The sequence below is a fragment of the Pseudonaja textilis genome, chromosome 7, assembly GCF_049901715.1.
Source record: "Pseudonaja textilis isolate UNSWEBS1 chromosome 7, rPseTex1.2, whole genome shotgun sequence".
NCBI classification, from domain to species: domain Eukaryota; kingdom Metazoa; phylum Chordata; class Lepidosauria; order Squamata; family Elapidae; genus Pseudonaja; species Pseudonaja textilis.
In genome coordinates, this window is record NC_141996.1 from 14,902,399 (window position 1) to 14,923,821 (window position 21,423).

The following is a 21,423-nucleotide window of genomic DNA, read 5'->3' on the forward strand; positions in this document are numbered from 1 at the left end:
TTTAATAAGCAATGGCTATCAAGTTATTTTCAACTACCAGCTGCTGAAGTCACTAAGGGCTCCCTATCCAAAGGCCATGATGGTTATTGACTCAGCCCTTCTGGCAAAGTCCTTCTGAAAGAGACTCTCATCTAATCAAGACATAAAATGTGCTGAGTTACATTTGTACATATTAGGAGCACATAATGACTTACATAACACACTTAGGCAAATCAAAGACCTAGGTGGTTACATTAATACAACTCACTAAACTTGGTTAGCTTTGGTTAGTGTCTCTCTCTTTCTCTCACCCACACACCCACACTTAGCAGGTTGCACAAACTCAAAATGTACCTGCCATTTGGAATGAGGTTCCTTTGAGATCCAGATGGCTTTTACCTGGGTAGCGTTCTGGAAGGCTTCAAACCCGGATGCCTTCCCAGATCTTGGGGCAGGATGGATGAAATATACATCAGAGTCATACTTGCTGGCTGTGTTTGATGTATGGTGCAAATGTATGCATTGGTGTTAGTTATCTAGATGTTCTATCTTGTTGAGCTCTTTAATTGTATTTACTTACCGTATTGTATTTGCATTTCATTTTTTTTACAACGTAAGCCGTCGATCTGGAGTTGGGCAGCACTCAAGTCTAAACAATTTCACCAACCAGCATGTTGCAAATAGAACTAGAGCTGTCTCTTAACGTAAGTGTGTGTGTGTGTGTGTGTGTGTGTGTGTCTGTCTGTCTGTCTATGTACCTTCAGTTTTATTGGTTTGGCCATCCACAATAGTCGTAGTTTCCCATGTGCCCCCTTGGGAAAATTAATTGCTCACCCCTGCTCTAGAGCAGAGACCCCCAACCTTTTGGGCACCAGGAACCAGTTCCATGGAGTTTTTTTCTGGGACCACAAGGGGTGTGGTTTTATGTGCTGCCTGTGGATGGTGGTTCACTTGTTTGTGCAGCCTGGTTTCTGGAATGCTGTGGCCCGGTGTTGGGCCACGTATTCTGACCAAGGCTTCCTGAGACCCTAATTAAGCATACGCTTAGCCCAAACAACTCTCATTTTATTTCAACGCTGGGAATTATGTTCATTCCCAGCCCGTAATGAGTCCCATAGTCTCTCAAGATTAAGCACCCACCTTTATCTCCTTTGAATTGCTGCCAACAACTAAAGTGCCAAATTAACTGTAAAAAGCCAAATGAAGTACAAAGTCCACACAGAGCTTCAAGGTTTCATCTGAACAGAACGAACAACTTTGCTTCCTGCAAAGATTTCTCTACCTTTGCACTTCCTTTATAACTAATGGGAGCGGCAATAACCTCCCAGCCTTACTCCTGAGTCACCCCTTTTGTTTCAGCTGTTCTTGCCTTCTAGCAGCACTGCGCACATGCTCACTGGGAACAGACTCCCCTTGTTCCTCTGCCTCACTGCTGCCAGATTCTGGAGCTTCCAGAGTCAGCACCCCACCTCCAGATGGTCCTGGCCCCATCTCTGCATCAGATGCAGGATCCTCATCCAAGTCCTCCCCAGACTCTCAGACTGGTCCCTGTTCTTCCCCACTGTCCGATTCTGCTGCCGTCTCCACAGGCTGCTGGCGAACCACAACACCACGGACTGGAGGTTGGGGCCCCTGCTTTAGAGGTTGAAACATTCTCCATATTTGGAAGTTTTCTATTTACAACAATATAAACACAACTTATAGGACAGTACTTCACTGTTTCGGTGTTACTGACAGACATCCCTATGGGACTTGTTCTCAATGGATGATGTGCTTTTTCCCTGTACAAATGCATCGAGCAGTGTTTCTTCACTGTGGTAGCTTTAAGATAGGCGTGTGCATTTCAATCCTCGCAATTCCCCAGACAGCATGTTTGCTGGGAGTTGAAGTCCACATATTTTGAAGCTGCCAAAGTAAAGAAACACTGCTGCACAGAGCTTTCATCAGAGCGAAATGAAAGAAATCGAGTTAAGAATGGTGGGGAAAAAACATCCTTGGTTACAAAATCCCAAAAGGGAACATAAGAAAACAGAACAGGTTTTTCTCAAATCAAAGCTTAAATACTTGATAAGAAAGTTATGGACCTTCTTAATGCATAAGGCCCCTTTCTCCCCTTAAAGTGGTCTAGCATTCAGAGAAACCAAATGAATCGAAAGTCTGCTTCTCTCCTAAAACAAGGGCGGACAGACAGGCAGGGTTGTCCTCCTGCAGGAAGAAAACAAAATTCCTTTCTCATCAAAATGTCACACTAGTTTGCATATGCAAAGCTCATAGCAGAGGCCCCAAAGACATTCCAAGGGGAATGTTAAGCGCATGGTTGCTTACATTGCTAAATCGTTAAGTTTCCAAAACACAAAGTACGTTTTCAACAGAGGATCCAGTTTATTGTAAAGGGAACATTGAAGGAAGGCTACAAAGGAAATGCTGAAGTATGGGGAAGTTAAATAGAAAAAAGCAGTAATTTATCCAATTCAGAGCTGGGTCACCTTTCTTGGCCTCTGGGCATATCCTCAAATTAATATGACTGTGGAGCTTATCAGACAAAGGCTGGCATTACGGTAACATCATCAAAGCCATCGCTTCAGACTTCTGCTCCTGTTTTGGGCTTTGGGAAAGGTTAAAGAGTAACTTTTGTTTCTTAAATCAAGCGTTTCCCAACCTTGGCAATTTTAAAATGTGTGGATTTCCAACTTCAGGAATTCCCCAACATTCCCCAAATCATTCCAAAAGCCTCCAAAAAGGGGAAAAAATGCTATTACTCTCATCTTTGAAAGGTCACCCTCAGGGCAGAAAGGTTGAATTGAACCAATGACAAACCATCACATTGTGGTTTATTTTGGTTTACTTCAGTGTGTGCTTTGTAAACAACAGCAAAAGCACTTAGACTTATATACCCAGGGGTGGGCTTCAAAAATTGTAGCAAAGGGTTCTCTGCCTGGTTGCTGGTGGCCGTGGCATGGTGGCCGTGGCCTAGTCATCATCCTGCACCAAACCCACCCTTGGCTCAGGAAGCTTTCCTCGGGCCTCAGGAAAATGGCCTCCCTGGGCTCCAGAGGCCGGACTTCCGGGAGGCCCATTTTTCGCCTTCCCCAAACCTCCGTGCGAGCCCTGCACTTAACCTGCATCCAAAACGGGCCACGTGGGGACTCGTGAGAGGGGCAGGGTGAGCCAGGAGTGGGATTTTGGGGTTCTCCGAACTGCAGAATCTTAGCGAGGGGCATTCCCAAACCTCTGCAAACCCCCAGCAGCCCAACCTCTTTAAGCAGTTTAATGTCAGCATATTGCCCCCAACAATCTGGGTCCTCATTTTACCAACCTCGGAAGGATGATTTATGGCTGAGCATGTGTGTGCATGAAGTAAGTTTTGGTTACTGAAAATACCAGTAAGGAAAACCATGATTTACTGTGATGACAACTGAATAGAGTTAGAAAATTAAATGACTTTTCCCCCCACAAACAACACAAATTTTAACAAGTATTTTATTTATTTATAAGTCATATTTACATAGCCACCCATCTCCCAATCAAGTGATTCTGGATGGCGTACAGTATGTTTCTTAAAGAAAAGCTGCCTTATGGATTTTTTTTTGGGGGGGGAGCATGCTAGTTATTATAATATAACCTTCTGCATTTTAGAGTTAAGTTTCACAAGATAGGTTTCCTTTTGATATTTTCTTCTTAATTACTGTATACCAACCTTTAATTATATAAACTATAGCTGTTTTACAAAGAAGGGTGAAGCTAACACAACCTTCCCTCCCCAAAAATACAACACCAGGTTGTAACAATACTCCAACATTTATTCTGCCATGTAAGATAAGGTATCTCTCTAAAAATCAGCCACATATTCTCTCCTTACTACACATGCTTGACCTTCATATGAAAACCAAAGTGTCTGACTGCTGAGCTCAACTTTGGCACACTTTTTCAAATGCTATGTTATTTATAATTTGCAGATATTTTATCTAGTGAAAATATCTAGAAATAAAACTGCACTGCAGCAAAGGTTTACTAAACAAAGCCAGACAAAGAAATAGCCAGCAGTGTGATTTTATTCTTTAATAGGTTAAGTTGCATAAAAAAGTTCCATTGAACTACACAAGAAAGGGATATTGTAATATATACGTAATCAATTTCCACCTAGAACAGTCTGAAACACTATGAAAAACCCACTGTGACTAAAATACTTATTCATTCATTGTCATAACATTCCAGGAAGTGAGAGAATCGTGAATGTACTTTTTATTGTCATTTATAGAAACACATGCAATCAGATACCTGATGAGGAAGACTATGCCTTGTTGAAGACCATGGTAAGAGATCAAAGCTTCATTAAAAATAAGCTATAAGCTAATAAGCTAAATCAAGAACCTTGGTAGCCTTATTCTCAAAAGATTCCTGTTAGCAAGTCTGTCATGCAGCTGATTGGCTGTGCCATATGACACATACAGGAAACAATTCAAGGACTGGAATTCCCCTTTTAAAATGTGCTTATGCAAAATGGAACTATTTCTACCGGGATTCCCCTGGACAGAAAGCCCCTAATGTTCTTGAACTCTCTGTACCTAAATCAAATTGAACTTTTCGTTTCAAAGTCTTAACTCTACAAAACCAGATTTAAAATGAATGGTGTTTACACAGAAATAAACACCAATACTGATTTTATGCATGACTAGTGGTAGTTTTCCCATCTTATGATAACCCTAAGATAGTAAAAAAAAAATTTTCCTTTTAATTTACTCTGGGGCATTTTGTCCAAAATGAAAGCTTGCTTTGACCTGGAATTCCCTAGAGGAAAAAAAATTCATGTTTACTTATTTCAAAATAATCCTATCAACTCATTAAGCAGCCATATGCTAATCTTTCAGCTCGACTCCTACTGAAATGATGAATGTAATACTGCCAGCTATCCATCTATGTGCTTTTGAGCACTGAGAAAAATCACCAGGATACAATTACTATTTTCCTAACCATCCACCTCATGCCAATAAGCATTTAAGTCCTACTAGTGGCCCACACAGAGATCAGGTTTCAGTTATTTAAGGCATGCTTGTAAGTATAGATGGGATACATACATACACACACAGCTGACACCAACCATGTTTAACCCTTGGAAAAACTGAAGTTAAGGAGGACCACCTCCCCTTAATACAGTGCCCCAAATGTGGCAAAATTCATAGTAGTACCTTAAAACTTTGGCTTGAATGACTTATATATAGTAACTCAAGCCAGAACAATAAGGAATTCAGCAATGCAGAACGTTTGGAGCCACACCACATTTTGACCCAATTTCTGAATCTAAGCATGTCTAGGCAGAGCAAGGTAAAAAAAGAGAGGACCAATGTGTAAATGCCATTGTGTGGGACTTCAAACTGAAGCTGGTAGTATACAGAGCCCAGATCAAGAGGAAGCTAAGGCGGTGGTAGAAAACAGCTCTGAAATAATTGCTCCAGAATGACCCATCATTCTATGAGAAGGAAGCTGGTATCTCCTTAGGGTCACTGGACACATTATGAGGCACAGTGAGTGCAGAACTGCAGGCTATTTCTGCTGACTGCTAGAAATTTGGCAGTTCTAATCTCACCAGGCTCAAGGTTGAATTCATCCTTCCAAGAAGGGTAAAATGAGGACCCAGATTGTTGGGGGCAATAGATGGACTCTGTAAACACTGTAAGCGGGTATATAAGTCTTAAGTGCCATTGCTATTATAGTCTGCTGCTCTCTTGGGTCCAAATCAAGAGGTCAAGCTGTGAAGTCACTCCAGCAGAAAGTATTCAAACACTGGCCCACCGAATTGAGCTCGAGAGCATTGCAACCTACCAAAATCCGTTTTGCAATGCATGCCTTTAGATTTTCTCATTCCAACGTTTAAGACACATGCAAAACGTGGGCAATGGGACGAATTCCCTCCTGCCTATTTCCAAAAAAAAGCTGGTTATTTCCCCATCCCCACCACCTCTAAGTCTCGATGCCATCCATGGCTTATCTGTCCATGGGCACACTGCCTGCCCCACAGTCCTGCAGCCTGAAATCGGTGGTCCTCGACGGTGGGTCTCTTAGCAGAATTGATGATGATGATGATGATGATGATGATGATAAGAGAATGGAAAGCGAAGTCCCTCCAGGACTCGGAGACGTCACGGTTCTTACTCCCGCCCCCAGCATACTAAGGAGATTCGTGTTTTTTCCCCATCTCGGTTCAGAAATTACTCTTTTCGAAGTTCCCACGACCCACGGGACTCTTTCCAAAAAGTCAACTAAAAAAAAAAAAAAACTCTGCAAAGAGGTACGCTCGGAGGTCATCCTATTAGGAAAATTCTGGATTCATTTGCAATTCAGATCAGGCTCCTTTTCCCGAACCTGCGGGAATTGGAATTACTTGAAAAATAAACCACAACGCCACAAATGAAGCCACCCCGCCCTGCCAGCGCAGTCGGCGCATGCGCACCCAGAAGAAGCCACACGTCCTCTGTTATGCACCGTCAGGCCGTCACGGAACTTAAAAGGCTCCTCCTTCTGTTCTTTCCCTTCCAATGGGACACGCGGCGGAGCCGTGTTTCGAGCTTCCGTTTTTCTTGGCCCGCCCCCCCAAACCGGGGGCGGAGCTTCGACTCAACGGCTTAATGGTTTGAAGTCCTTCCTGATACTCCTCTTCCCCCGCCCCCCCTCCCCACCACGTCCCACTTCGCTACGCTATATATAAAAAGTTTGCGCTCGCCCTTCGCTTGAAGACTAACCGTCGGCTGCGGCGGTAAGTGGGGGCGGCGCACGCGTGGGGCGGCGTGGGAGGGGTTTGCTGGGGCGGTGTCTCTGGAAACGTCTCGCGAGGGAGGGGGCGGGGCCCTGGGATATTGGGGTGTTCTTTGTGTATATTTAGTGTACATTTATAGTGTATATGTGTGTATATGTATGTATGTATATATGTATATATATATGTCATCCGTTGCTACAACTTTAAAAGCACAACTATAATGACGTGGGTATATAATACCCGAACAAAGCTGAATACCATACATATATGTATATGTATATACATATACATACATACACACACACACACACACACACACACACACACACACACACACATATATATGTTAAGTTTTCACGGGTACTTGTATGATATTCAGCTTTGTTCTGGTATTTCGGGAATGCTGACTCACAGACAAACACAATAACAGAAGCCTATGATGGCAGGTGAGATTCTGCCGAAACGTTGCTACAACTTTAAAAGCACAACTACAATGACATGGGAAAATACCCGAACAAAGCTGAATGCCATACATGTAAGTACCCACGAAAACTTAAGAAAATATATAGATAGAGATAGAGATAGAGATAGAGATAGAGATACACATACATACATATACACACACACACACATACATATATGTACACACACACACACACAAACATACACACACATATACACATGACACATCTGGAAATGTCTCAGGAGGGGGTGGGGGGGCTGAGATTGGGGTGCTCTATATCTTTAGTGTATATCTAGTGTATATATATGTGTGTGTGTGTGTGTGTGTATATAATACACAGACACACACGAGACATCTGGAAACTGCGAGGGAGGGGGCGAGATATTGGAGTGCTCTGCATGTGTGTGTGTGTGTGTGTGTGAGAGAGAGAGAGAGTATTTCTATAGTGTATATCTATAATGTGTTGGAAGAATTATCCTTCTGGGTCCAGTTCCAAGTGGGGAAAAAGACACTAGAAACATGGAGGCTGTTTGGAAAGATGGTTTAATGGTAAACAGGACCACATGCCTTGGAGCTCTTGGGCAAAGAAAAGAGAAGAGATGCCGAGAGTCCCTTGGTTGGGATTTGAATTGGAGTTTGTATTCTGATTGGTTGCTAGACTCCCATGGGGCCATGCAGGGGCAACTCTGTGGGCTGTCGTGAGTCCCAGGCTTGGTTGAGCCTTGCTGGATTATGATGTAATGAAAGGGATTTGGGATTCCTATTATGGGCCTGCCTGAAGGAGGTAGATCATTGTTAGGTAAGATAGATTGTTCCAGGCCTTAATAACAAAGGTGGGGTGGGGGGCTGAATTTCTGCCTCTCTGAATTTCTACTTCTCTTTTAAGTCTGCCTTTTTAGTGTATCCTAAAATATTTCGTTTTTCTAGGAGAGGGGGTGGGTTATAACTTCCAACAAGTGTATACATATATATATAGTGTGTACACACATATATACATATTGTGTGTGCGTATTCCAACTTGCTGATTAGCCATTTTCTGGTTGCATATAAAGCCTTGAGCTTTAACTGAGTAAGAGTTGTATAAGTGCAGCTGCTTAATAAGCACAAGTTGTGAACCCCGCCTCTGAGACTTGGGGCTCCCTCTGCTTTTGAGGTGGGGCCTTGCTGATCCCCCTATGCTAAGTGAGGTTGGAGCATTTGAGCATTGGGAAAGAAGACCACCAGGAAATCTCAAGACTACATCCTGAAGAAGACAATTGTTGTTCTTTCGCTCCCCAGCCCCCAAATAAGAGGGGTGCATCTGTGCCTGGGTAGCATAGAATGGCAGCTTTCATCAGTATATCCAGTGTTAACAATCCTAAAAAAGCTGCACTCTACCACATCTGGAGGATTATATGTTTTAAGATAAGCACTTAGACTTGTATACCATTTTTCAGTGCTTTACAACCCTCTAAGCTGTTTACAGAGTCAGCCTATTGCCCCTGACAATTTGGGTCCTCATAATGAATACTGGATGTGAAGATAATTGTAGTGAATTGACCAAAACCAATCTAATGATTTCTAGTTGCATCAGGTTGGGTCTTCCACAGTTCCCAGATGCCTGGGAATAGATTATTAGGGGTATACTCTGATACATTTGGAGAGGTTCATGTTGGAATGTTGTCTAAGGATGTTGAAGTCTGTGTATCTTTCTAGAAACAAGTCTGTCCTTACTGATAAGCTTCTTAGGAGCTTTCAGGGTTTCCCTGAATACAATTTCAAAATGTTTTTTATGAAGTTGGCTATAATTATTAGGACAAGGATATAGCATATATTTTTCTATAAAGATAGAAAAGTGAGATTCAAATGTCATCTTCAGAGATAGGATATCCTGATCCTTTAGAAGATGAAATTTCTGATAATGAATAACCAGTGGGTAATTTTCAGTGCCCAGAGTTACTGGATTTAGATGGGTATAGGAATTAAATAAAATTGATTAAAGATGCAGAAACATTACTGCTTTTGATCATGTATTTTGATCATGATCATGTAAGACTACTACTGTAATTTTAACAAAAAATCGGCTGGATATGATTATGATATAGCAAATAGCTTCACTTGATGGTAATCTGTCTCTTTTTATACAATCACACTAGTCCTACTGATCTGCTCAGTTAAGATTTCTATAATTATATTTGTTTCCTAGCAATCACTCCACACATAATATTGATAGAGTATTGGTAGCTTAGGGTTGAAATGAAGGAGTCCTTTGTGCTCTCTGAATTTGGTTGTTTTCTTCCAGATGTTTCATTACCCAAACTGGGTAACACCATTACTGTTACCTGGTTGGATAATGAAAAGTCTGCAAGAAACCAACCAAGCTCAGAAAGCACAAAGGATCCCTAATTACAACAAGTTTCCTCATAAGTTATTCTCTGTGCTTTTGATATTCATCTGATCGCCAGATGGATTTGTTATAATACAAATCTAATAATAGCTACTCTTCATCCTCTGCTTTCCATTGAGTATCTTGTTAAGTTTATATTAGATCAGGGGTCTTCAGACTTGACAGCTTTAAGACTTGTGGACTTCAACTCCCAGAATTCCTCCTCCAGTCATGTTAGCCCAGGAATTCTGGGAGTTGAAGTCCATAAGTCTTAAACTTGCCAAGTTTGAAGACCCTTGTATTAGACCATTACAGTTGTATACAATCTTAATTATGATTACTCACTGTCTATTAAAGAGGTAAGAGCTTGACAGAAGGTAGATCCATTCTTCATTTTCCAGTTCCAGTCTTTAATGTAGGACATAAGTAACACAACAAAGGTTACTTAATAGGTTTTCCATTTGTAAGTCTCTATACTTCTAAATGTTTTGCACTGCCAGTTCACCCTGAATTGCCAGTTTCTGTGTTGGGTTACACCTATTCTGGATCTTTATTATAATTATTTGTTGACAGTTGGCATAAAAGTTTAATAAATTATTAACTCCCCTGAACCTCATTTACTTTTGTATCCTAAAGTATATTTACCATTTTGGTTTGGCTTCACTCTATGAAACCATTCCTTTCCACCTCTTCTCTAAATAAGATATGCATATTCATTATTGCTTTTATAATTAGACAAAAGGGATCAAACACACGTGTGTTGTGTGCCAAATTAAAGCGATTCTTGCCATTACAGAGATCAAAAATTGGATTAGTCTAAACAGATTTCTGCAATTTCTTTTTGAGAAGTCAAGAATAGCCCATCTGATTCTAGATCTAAGTGTTTTTGACTGCAGTTCTATCAACTGGTATTAGCCACACTGACTGCCACAAAGGTGTACCAGTAGATGTTTAGAAAGCACTAGTTCAGGACTGGGCAACTATGACAACGGTAGACTCAGTAAATGTGGGAGTTGAAGTCCCACAGGTCTTGAAGTTGGCATAGTTGCCCATCCCTGCCCTAGATGATCTGACCCTGAGGTAGATCTTTTTTAGTTTACTATAGCAACTTTAAGGAGGCTGAAAATCCAGGGTTATTTTTGTAACATGGACAAAAACAGAAGACAGCTGTTGCCTTCAAGTGATACCTAAAATGCACAGTTGAGTTAAAATTATCTAGAGGAAATTGTAAGTATAAGTTTAAGATACTAAAAAGTGTTCAGAGCTATGTAGTCAACCTGAGTTTTAGAAGTTGAAGTTTGAAGATTTAAATTTGCAAAGTTTGAGTAACTCATCTGTACATTGATGATTTAATATAGATACAATAGGATTTTCTGCACTTCTAGTCTTTTGTGACTGATGATTCACAAGTTTTAAATTTTTAATCTAAACATGTTATAACCATGGAATAAAGCTTAAACTTTATTTCTAATATATGCATTATTTATAGCACTTTACATGCAAAGTTAATTGTTTAAAGGAGCTTATGTATTCTTCTTTTCATGCAGGTTTCAGTAACCCGAAAAAACATATTTTTCATTTTTTTTTGTAAAAATTTCTCCTTGTGAATACCATATTGCATTATGGCTGCTTAAGCCCTTTGAAAGGACTAGAGTCTGAAGTTTGGGAGATAATTTTGTGCATACATATTTAAATTGGTTTTTGCCAATATGCAGAACAGCTGCATCCACTTGTCAAACATCTGCAATGATATTTTGGTTAATAAATTTAAACTGCTGTTTTGGGTTCAACATCTCCATAAACTTATTAAATTCAGTAATCCTTTAATAATAATAATGCAGCCTGACTGAAAATTCACTACAGTCTTAAATGAGAATGTAAAAAAGGCAACAATCCAAGCCTGTTAAGAGCTTTTGGTGACCAAATTCAAATTTTACTGATATGTGTCAGGATAAAATTTTGAAGAATCTTTTGTGACGTATTCCTGAGTGAAATGGTATATTGATAAGAAAAAACGGTTCCTTATTGTAAGGAGAGGTATTCAAAGATATGCATTTGATTTAAGTTGGCTTTTCTGTAGTACCATACAGATACTCCCTCTTAGAACCATTATTTTGACCTTGCTCTTTCACAAATAAAAGTTTAAAAAATATTCCATTATTTTATTTGGAAAGAATTGAGATGCCCCATTTATACAGACTTATAATTAAAGCCTTAATTCTTTCTTCAAACTTCCTTTATTTTAAATATGCTCCTCCCTCAATTTAGTAAGACTTACATAATTATAGAAGAAAAAGGAACTATCATATTTTAAATAAGTCGATTGTGAACTGGGAACAAATTACCCTATCAAAAAGGAACTACTAAAGTGAAGTAATAAAAAAGATAAGCATTGCATGTAATGTTAACTTTCAGGTTTTTATTTTATGATGGCCTGGAAGTTGATAAGAATTGCACAAAATTATCTCCCAAACTTCAGACTCGTCCTTTGCTCCTCTCCTGTTTTATCTTCAACATGAATGTTATTGGCTCATTTCTGCCGAAACTGAAGAATGATGCAGAAGTGACAGAACTGAAGTATGACTTATCGTGTGAACTCTACAGGATGTCTACATATTCTACTTTTCCACCGAATGTGCCAATATCTGAAAGGAGTCTTGCTCGAGCTGGTTTCTATTACACTGGTGTGAAAGACAAAGTGAAATGTTACAATTGTGGCTTAATGTTGGATAACTGGAAAAAAGGTGACAGTGCCCTGGAGAAGCATAAACAACTCTACCCCAGTTGCAGTTTTGTTCAGAGTCTGACTTCAGTGACTAGCCTTGGATCCTCATTTCGTTCTGCCTTTTCACCTCCAGCTATCTCTGGACTTCACTTTTCACATTCTTCAATGCAAGCCTTAAGTTTGGGTCAAGTTGGGTATTACAGTGGAAGCTTTTCCAGTTTTCCTCATAATCTAGTTACATCTGGAGCAGTGGAAGATCTGTCGCATTTGAGACCAAAGGCTTTCAACCCTATGATGAGCACAGAAGAAAGCAGATTACTCACTTTCAAGACATGGCCCTTGACATTTTTGTCCCCATCTTCTTTAGCCAAAGCCGGGTTTTATTATGTAGGACCTTCAGACAAGGTGGCTTGTTTTGCCTGTGGTGGTCAGTTGAGTAATTGGGAACCAGAGGACAATGCTATATCAGAACATCAAAGGCATTTCCCAAACTGTCCTTTTGTGGAACAAATTCAGAACAGTTCAAGTTTGGCTGGCTTTAATTTGGGCATGCAAAGCTACGTAGGCCGTTTCAGAACCTTCAAAAATTGGCCAGTTACAGTTCCGGTTCACCCACAGCAACTGGCAGATGCTGGCTTCTATTACGTGGGTAAGCACCTGTTCTTTCATGTTTTGGATTTAATCCGATTTTTCAACAGTTGAAATTTAGTGTTTGTCTTTCTGTCTGATTACTTCATGAAATGTTTGTTGTTAAGGTCGCAGTGATGATGTCAAATGCTTCTGTTGCGACGGTGGACTCAGGTGTTGGGAGACCGGGGATGATCCATGGGTGGAGCATGCTAAATGGTTTCCAAGGTATCCTTCATTTTTTTTTAATGTAATAAAAAAAGAGGTTATTGTAATACTTTTGTCCTATTGAAAGTAGAACTGTTTCTCTGAAAAGGTTTCCTCAGTGAGATCTATTTTAACGTTACCATGAAGGTACATGGAAAGCTTCTGTATTAATATGAAGCACCTTCACCATGTATGCTTTTATTACTCCCTTAGCTTGAAAATGATTTGTGAGGGAACATTGCTATTCAAGAAAGGAATCTAAAATTTTGGGAGAACACATGGAATTATTAGCTGTCATAACTTGTGTAGAATTAAACTTTAAAACTGCTCAGAATTATCTGAAAATGGCTTGAAAAGAATTGTATTTTTCTGGAGATACTGAGTATCTTTAAAACAGTTGTGCCTTTATCCATTGAGATCTGACTGCATATTATTCAACCAGTCACCTAGATAGAGCTGCCATATATTGCTGGAGAAAAATGTATGGTTGCTTTACTCATTTGAGAAGAGGTTGTTCGTACACAAATTTTTGCACAACCATAATGAAAACATGCTTTGGGAGAAATTTTGCCTGCTTGCCTGGAGCATATTCTTAGCTGCTGTGAAAAGCAAGATATTGAATATTGATTCAAGAATGAAAGCATTCTTACTGTAGCTATTTTGAAAGCTATTTTCAAAAGTTATGTTGGGTTAAGTTAAACAATACTTATATTTTTAAAGAACACTAGATGCTGAAGTATTTAACAAAGCTGTTTTACCTAAGTTCTAATCATGTATTGTAGTGATTGGGTTGCATTCTGAACAACTGATGTTAGATATTTTTTAAAAAAATAATCCAGAGAATGGCCAAAAAACTTTAGGAATGAATAAAATTTTGGCTCACCATTCTAAGGCTCTGGGCCAAACAGCTCTTAAGATAGGGCTTATACAAAATTTCAGTTCTTGATTTCTAATACATTGCATCTAATAAAGATTCCATTTGTAGTGAAGATGTTTGGCAGTAATAATTTTGGGATTATTTTGAGATGTAATAAACAGGATATAAACTGAATATAAAATAAAGACTATATATTTAACTGCCATCTCCCTCATAGAGGAGATTAATTAGTTTTGGTTCTCTCTGTTGATTGGATAATATTTTTCACATCTAAATTCCATTTTTGACAGCTTGACTATATTTAATGCTTCAGTGTATTGTCCTGGGTAGGTTTTAATAAATAGATTTTTGGCCCACTAAACAGATCACAATGTCTAATAAATATTCTTAGAAGAGCAGATATCCTCCTGCATATTAAAACTTAAGCTTGGTATACTTTTCTTCTAGTTGTGAATACCTGATTTATAGGAAGGGTCAAGAGTTTGTCCATCAAGTTCAAGCAAGGTATCCTCATCTTCTTCAACAGGTATGCAAGTACTGTTGCATTTTCAGTAATAGCATGATGTGCTTTTTCTTTTGCAGCATAGTATGCACATTTGTTGAGAGAATTAACCCGTTTTCAAAATTGTATTTGAACTTTATCTGTTCAATACTTTGAGGTAGGAGTGAAGGTTTAGACTTATAGCCCCTTTACTTATATTGTCTCTGGCAAGGACATCACACTGTGGTTTTGTAAAATAACAGTGCAATGCATTTATTTCAGGCTTTGACCAAGACCACAGAGGGTGTGAAATAAAGCATTATAATGTGAAAACCATCTGCTCCTAGACTGTTTTGATAGAGTTAAAAGATTGATGATAGAATTAAAAGATGATAAGAGTTAAAAGATTGAGTGATAAAGGCTATAAATATGCTGCCAAATCACAGCCTGTAAAAAAGTTATATAAAATTGGATAAATAACAGGCATGAGCTGTGTTGGCTGTTGTGGACAGGCAGTACAAGTAGCATTTGACTTGCAATTGGTTGCTTAGCAACTGTTTGAAGTTGTGATGGACCTTCCCAGGGTTATTACAATCCAGATTCAAAATTCTGGTGGATTCCTCCCACCCCCAGTCACATGATTGTACTTTGAGTGGTTGGCAACTCCTCTGCATTTACAGCTATTTGCAGCATCCTGTGGTCACATGACTGATTTATGGGTTTGTGGGGTTTTTTGCTGGAAACTGGTGTTTGTTTCTGGCTTCAGCAAAAAATGCCCATGGTGGACAATGATTCACTTAAAGTCCTCTGTGATTCACATAACAGCTGCAGTTGAAAAGATCTTAAAATCAGGTGCAGTCGCATGGTAACCTGCTTAATGACTAGCATGACATGACCATAATTCAGAGTTTAGTTATGATCATAACTATCTGTACCAGATTAATTTTGCACATTATTACACAAACGGCAACATTGTTTATAATGAGCGAGGATCAAGTACAATGTAGCATGGCATTTTAATCAAAGTACGTGCAGATATTTAGGGTGAAGATCGGGTGGGATTCATTTTTTTAACAACCGGTTCTGTGGGCATGGCTTAGTTGGTAGGCATGGCTTGGTGGTAATGTGACCAGCTGGGTGTGGCCAACTCAACATCACTCACATCAACTTTAAATGGTCACTCCACACAAGCAAAGTACCAACAAAGGAGGGGAAAAGAACTCCAGAGAAGTTCCTGAGACAGGAAGTCTAGTCCTGCCAAGAATGTAAAAAGGGTTAACAGAGAGGCAGTTTCTATAAGCAACACCAGAATTTTCCCTTCCTGCCTTCCTTACAGGATTAGGCCAATAATTTCTTCTAACAACCGGTTCTCCGAATTGCTTAGAATGTTAACAACCAGTTCTAGTGAATAGGTGCAAACCTGTAGAATCCCACCCCTGGTGAAGATTCACCAGTTCCTCCACTTAGTGGCACCCAGATAATTTGGGTCTACCACCTGTGGACAGTTCTCAAATGTTGCAGCTTCAATCTATCCGTGGAATTGTATTGAGAAAGATTGGCTAAATGTATTACTGTTAGCAAACTCTTTGTGAACAATGGATCTTTTCAAAAAGCAAACATTTCCCTCTAAAAATTTGTTATTTTCTGTGTGTTTCTGTTGTAGTTGTTATCCACTGCAGATATACCTGTAGATGAAAATACAGAAGTACCAAGTAAGTTTTTTTATTTGTTTGTTTTGTGCCTTTGGGGGTTAGAGTTGACTCTTGGTGATTACCTGTATAAGGTCCCTAGAGGTTTTCAGATAGTTTTCCATTGCCTCCTTCCTAAAGCTAAGAAAGAATGACTGACCCAGGGTTACACAGCTGGTTTTGTGGCCAAGGCAGGACTATAATGTCATATCTCCTGATTTTCTAGTCCACTCCTTGTAACAACAACGCCAAACTGGCTCATCAGAATTTTGATAGCATTTATAAAATTGGCATGAGAATGTAACACTAGGATGTTAACACATTTATCCTTGGTGGTCTGTAGCAGTTCGATTTTGTTATTCTTACTAACTTAGAAAGATACTTTGTTGTGGTTTTTAAGTCAAACATCCTGAAGCTGACCATTCAAATTTAAACTTAAACCAGAAACATACAATTTTGCAATAAAATCAAGTTGCACTATAAAACAAAAGTGAAAATGAACCTGTTTTAGCTGCTTGTTTAAAATCTCCATAGAGATCCAGAGCTTTTAATATCATCAAAGCCCTCTGGTGGTGAATATGATTATATTTTTTTTTCTAAATTACCATATCTATACTATCTGTTGAGGCTAAGTTTAAACCTAAAAGCAATTGGTATAATTCAGTAGTATATATAAAGCCTGAATTATGACTTTTCCAAGCAGTAGGACTAATGATGCTGACATGAATCTGCAAGAGAATAGGGAATAGCAAACTAAATTGACTCAGGGTATGGCATCTTCATATACTCACATTCTATATTTGAAGAATGTAGCTGGAGCATATGCCTTTTTTTTAGGAAACAGATCTTGGTTTTGCAGTATCTTAGATGTGAGATCCAGCACAGAAGTGATTCTTTTTCATTTGTCTGATGTTTAATTATTTTGAACCCAGTAAGATAGTGATATTTCAAGAAATAATGCTAGAATGTTTTTCTCTGAATAGTTATTCGTTTTGAACCTGGTGAAAATACTTCAGAAGATGCTGTCATAATGAAAACACCCATGGTTGAAGCTGTTTTGGAGATGGGATTCAGCAGAAAACTGGTCAAACAAACCATTCAGAGTAAAATCTTAACAACAGGAGAGAATTACAAAACAGTAAATGATCTTGTGTCTGACCTTATTAGTGCAGAAGATGAGAAGAAAGAGGAGGAAAAGGAGGATCCATCAGAAAAAATGACATCGGGTATATAAAAGTTTCATTGCTTCAGTTTGATGAATTCTGCTGCCTGAGTCAAATACCCCTTTATTCATCTTGGATGGGGCATTTTCAAAATCTAATGAACTCTGATAACTAGAGAGACCACAGCATTTTCATTCAAAGTTATTCACACTAGCCACAAATATTGGAGAGCCAGAGTAGATAGAAGACCCTCAAAATAGATTAAGCCAATTTTTTAGATCTAGAAAGAATGCAGAGAAGAGCAACAAAGATGATTAAGGGACTGGAGGTTAAAATATATGAAGAATGGTTGCAGGAACTGGATATGTCTAGTCTGATGAAAAGAAGGACTAGGGGTGACATGATAGCAGGGTTCCAATATCTCAGGGGTTGCCACAGAGAAGAAGGAGTCAAGCTATTCTCCAAAGCACCTGAGGGCAGGACAAGAAGTGATGATGGGTGGAAACTAATCAAGGAGAGAAGCAACTTAGAACTAAGGAGAAATTTCCTGACAGAACAATTAATCAGTGGGACAACTTGCCTCCAGAAGTTATAAATGCTCCCAAAACTGGAAGTTATAAATAAAACACTGGATAACAATTTGTCTGAAATGGAGTAGGGTTTCTTGCCTAAGCAGTGGGTTAGACTAAAAGACCTCCAAAGTCCCTTCCAGTAGTAGTATTCTATTCTAAATATTTAGATGAGCCTCAATGGAGATCAGGTCAGATTCCAAACTTTGCAGTGTGAATGCATCGTGGAGCATACGTAACAAGTTTTCTGAAGAATTTGATTTGCGTTATTTTCAAAGGGAACCTGTTACTATATTTACAAACCTTCATGCCATAACTAAAGTAGCTCAAGACTTTGTCCTGTAAGTCTTAATAGCTGCCTGGACATGTTTGTTACCATTGTGACTCATCAAAGTAGCATTTGTAAAACTTTCTACCTATATTCTGTCTGTTCTTTTTCCAAGATGTTAGGGCAGAGGGAAAAAAACACATAGAACTTTTAAAGGGCTTAGCCTGAATAATATAGATGCTGTCAGTTTTCTAACACATATGTGTATAGTAGAACCTCTTGACAACACAGTTGCTGTAGTTTTGTGATGATTGAATACAAGGCAGTTTCTCATATAACAAAGGGCAAAATAACTTCTCGTGCCAACTTAGGGTGTTACAAGAATGGCTGTATTGTTTACGTACATTGGAGCCAAAATAGACTTATTAGCTAATGGGAGAGGGTGGTGAAACTCTGCAGCTGACAAAACATGCAGTAATTAATTTGTATTATATATTTTTTTAAATAACTAGTACTGTCCAGTAGCTGGATATATTTATATAATATATCAATTCATGTCAATTGTATATGTCAGTTTCACCAGCATACTAAATGCTATGCTATTATGCTAATTTATGTGCCATTGTAGGATTCATATTTTTAAAGTAAATTGGAGTTTAAATTTAAAAACAGTGTTAAAAAGTTCCTTTCAACAAAGGTGGTAGATCTGTTGGATTTTGTGAATCTGGAAAACTATGGTTTTATGAGGTTAAAAAAAATAAATACTGCATTATATTCATGATATAATGAATTCATGATTCATTGTGCTCTTCCTCTGGATAAGTTCAGAACCTGGGAAATGTCCATTCTTCTGCTAAAAGCTGCTAATAAAAAGGTTTCTCTGTGTCATATTTTCATTTATTATATTTTAGATCTGGCCTTAATCAGAAAGAATCGAATGGCATTGTTTCAGCATTTGACATGTACGCTCCCTATCCTGGAAAGTTTATTAAGTTCCAAAGTAATAAGTGACCAGGAATATCAAGTTATTAAACAAAAAACCCAGACATCTTTGCAAGCTAGAGAACTGATTGATACCATCTTGGTGAAAGGAAATTCTGCAGCAGATATATTCAGAAATTGTTTGCAGGAGTGTGATCCTGCATTATACAAGGATTTGTTTGGTGAGTTTCTTAGATAAATGCTTTGAATTGTCATTTTCTTGAGGAGTGGTAACTTTGGTCAAGTGTAATGGATTTATTAATTTTTATAGGTAAGAGTTGCAAACAGTTTTATTCCTCTTAAATGAAACAGATAATGCAGAAGAAATTCTGTTGATTAGACTTCCCAAAAGTAATTCGCTGTTATGCTAATAATTGTTAAGCGGGGGTGGGGGTGGGGGTTAGAGTTTATCTGCATTCTAATGAATCTGAGGTAATTTGTTCCTTGATCTAACAATATTTAACTTACTTTCTTTAGTGGAGAAGAATATGACATACATTCCAACAGAAGATGTTTCAGGTAAACAATTTACTTAAGTAGACATGAGTGGCATTTGGAATATAAGGATTGCAGTGTTTTGTTTTTTTAAAAAAAAAACAGGTTATGATGAAATAGCTCATAATAGGAGTTACAAATGTTTATAAAATTGAGCTGGGTTAATATTTTGAGTATTTCAAAATTTAGTTTGATAAGAAGGATGCACATGGACTGGGATTCTTCCTTTCTTCAGTAGAGTGTCTCAACATAAGTTGGTGATAGGATCCAATCTGGGTCAGTGACATATTCTGGTGAGAGAGTAGTTCTCTGAGGATGGGCTCCAGCACGAGTCCAAATGCTCAGAAGACAAAAGCTCTGGTCCCGGGGAACGACCCAGATCGGATCTGGCAACATTATCCTGGCACATGTATATTTGCCTTCATTCATACATTTGATTGGATTTAGGAAGGGTTGCAAATGCAGGGAAGTGAGGAATGCCTTTCTTCTTTATTAAAATAAAAAGCATAGTTCAAAATGTTATTTTTGTATAGATAATAAAGAGTCTTTAATTGCAGGTTTACCTATGGAAGAACAACTGAGACGGTTGCAAGAGGAGAGAACTTGCAAAGTCTGCATGGACAAGGAAGTGTCCATTGTCTTCATCCCCTGTGGCCATTTGGTTGTTTGCAAGGAATGTGCCCCTTCCCTTAGGAAATGCCCTATATGCAGAGGAACCATCAAGGGTACAGTGCGGACATTTCTTTCGTGAAGACGACCAACTATGCTATTTCTTTTTCCAAGGAAACATTTTCATGCTTCCTGAACGACACTAAGCTAATTCACAACATCTTGATGCTTCAAGTATCTGCAAAATACAATCTAAGCTGCAGCTCAATGTTCTGATGAAGGACACAAAGTTGATGGTTTTTGAGGTCAATGATCTCTCAAGTGACTCTGTTTGGGGATCTGGATAAGCTGACACTTTTTAGGACATAATTTCATAATGGCTTGGAGTGACATAAAGTGAATGATGATTTGTGTGTTAATGTTTGCTATTGTTAAGTAAAAGAAGCCGTTGAGCCATGGTGGTGCAGTAGTTAGAATGCAGTACTGCAGGCTACTTCTGCTGACTGCTGGCTGACTGCAGTTTGGCAGTTCAGTTCTCACCAGACTCAAGGTTGACTCAGCCTTCCATCCTTCCGAGGTCGGTAAAATGAGGACCCAAATTGTTGGGGGCAATAGGCTGACTCTAAACTACTTAGAGCTGTAAAGCACTGTAAAGTGGTATCTAAATCTTAAGTGCTATTGCTATTTATGCTTTGAAAACTCTGGAAAGATTGCTTGGTGTAAGTTGTTGACTAGTTGAAAATATTTTATTTACAATAAATAAAACTTGGTTGTGGTTGAAACAAACATTCTGGGTCTGTTGTATCTCTATTGTAAAATAATTGAGTACGGAGGTAATTATTGTCATAATTCTTAAGCATTCTTGAAATAGCGTTAAATACCTTTGTGAAATTAAGCTATGTTGCCAAATATTACGCAGAACGTTTTTTAAACTTGATTTGCAAATTTTTATTATGTTCAGTAGATTTACAGGTAGTCCTCGATTTATGACTACAATTGAGCCCAACATTTCAGTTGCTAAGTGAGACATTTGTTAAGTGAATTTTGCCCCAATTTATGACCTTTCTTGCCACAGTTGTTAAGTGAACCACTGTAGTTGTTAAGTGAGTAGTAACATGTTAAGTGAATCTGGCCTCTCCACTGACTTTGCTTGACAAAGATTGCAAAAGGTGATC

General features: G+C 38.7%; 1 protein-coding gene and 1 long non-coding RNA gene across 2 annotated transcripts; one reads left to right on the forward strand and one right to left on the reverse strand.

Annotated features, from left to right (window-relative positions):
- Positions 1-3,445: 3,445 nt before the first annotated feature.
- LOC148125248 (uncharacterized) lies at positions 3,446-6,645 on the reverse strand. Its single transcript, XR_015744264.1, has 2 exons — positions 6,428-6,645; positions 3,446-6,339 (listed from the first exon to the last, which is right to left on the reverse strand). It is a non-coding gene; the product is annotated as an uncharacterized LOC148125248 (long non-coding RNA).
- On the forward strand, positions 6,570-21,034 carry BIRC2 (baculoviral IAP repeat containing 2). Its single transcript, XM_087937079.1, has 9 exons — positions 6,570-6,730; positions 11,106-12,932; positions 13,039-13,138; positions 14,442-14,520; positions 16,139-16,187; positions 17,147-17,389; positions 19,075-19,326; positions 19,622-19,663; positions 20,197-21,034. Exons 2-9 carry the CDS (start codon positions 11,960-11,962, stop codon positions 20,388-20,390), a joined length of 1,932 nt encoding a protein of 643 aa, XP_087793205.1. The 5' UTR covers positions 6,570-6,730; positions 11,106-11,959; the 3' UTR covers positions 20,391-21,034.
- Positions 21,035-21,423: the final 389 nt, after the last annotated feature.

What these genes read in the sequence shown, in the direction of transcription:
- BIRC2 (XM_087937079.1), top strand. Translation starts at nt 11,960, where the DNA reads ATGTTAACTTTCAGGTTTTTATTTTATGATGGCCTGGAAGTTGATAAG. An exon ending in TGAAAATACAGAAGTACCAA is followed by an intron (nt 16,188 to 17,146) that starts GTAAGTTTTTTT and finishes TTCTCTGAATAG; the next exon opens with TTATTCGTTTTGAACCTGGT. An exon ending in ATCAGAAAAAATGACATCGG is followed by an intron (nt 17,390 to 19,074) that starts GTATATAAAAGT and finishes ATTATATTTTAG; the next exon opens with ATCTGGCCTTAATCAGAAAG.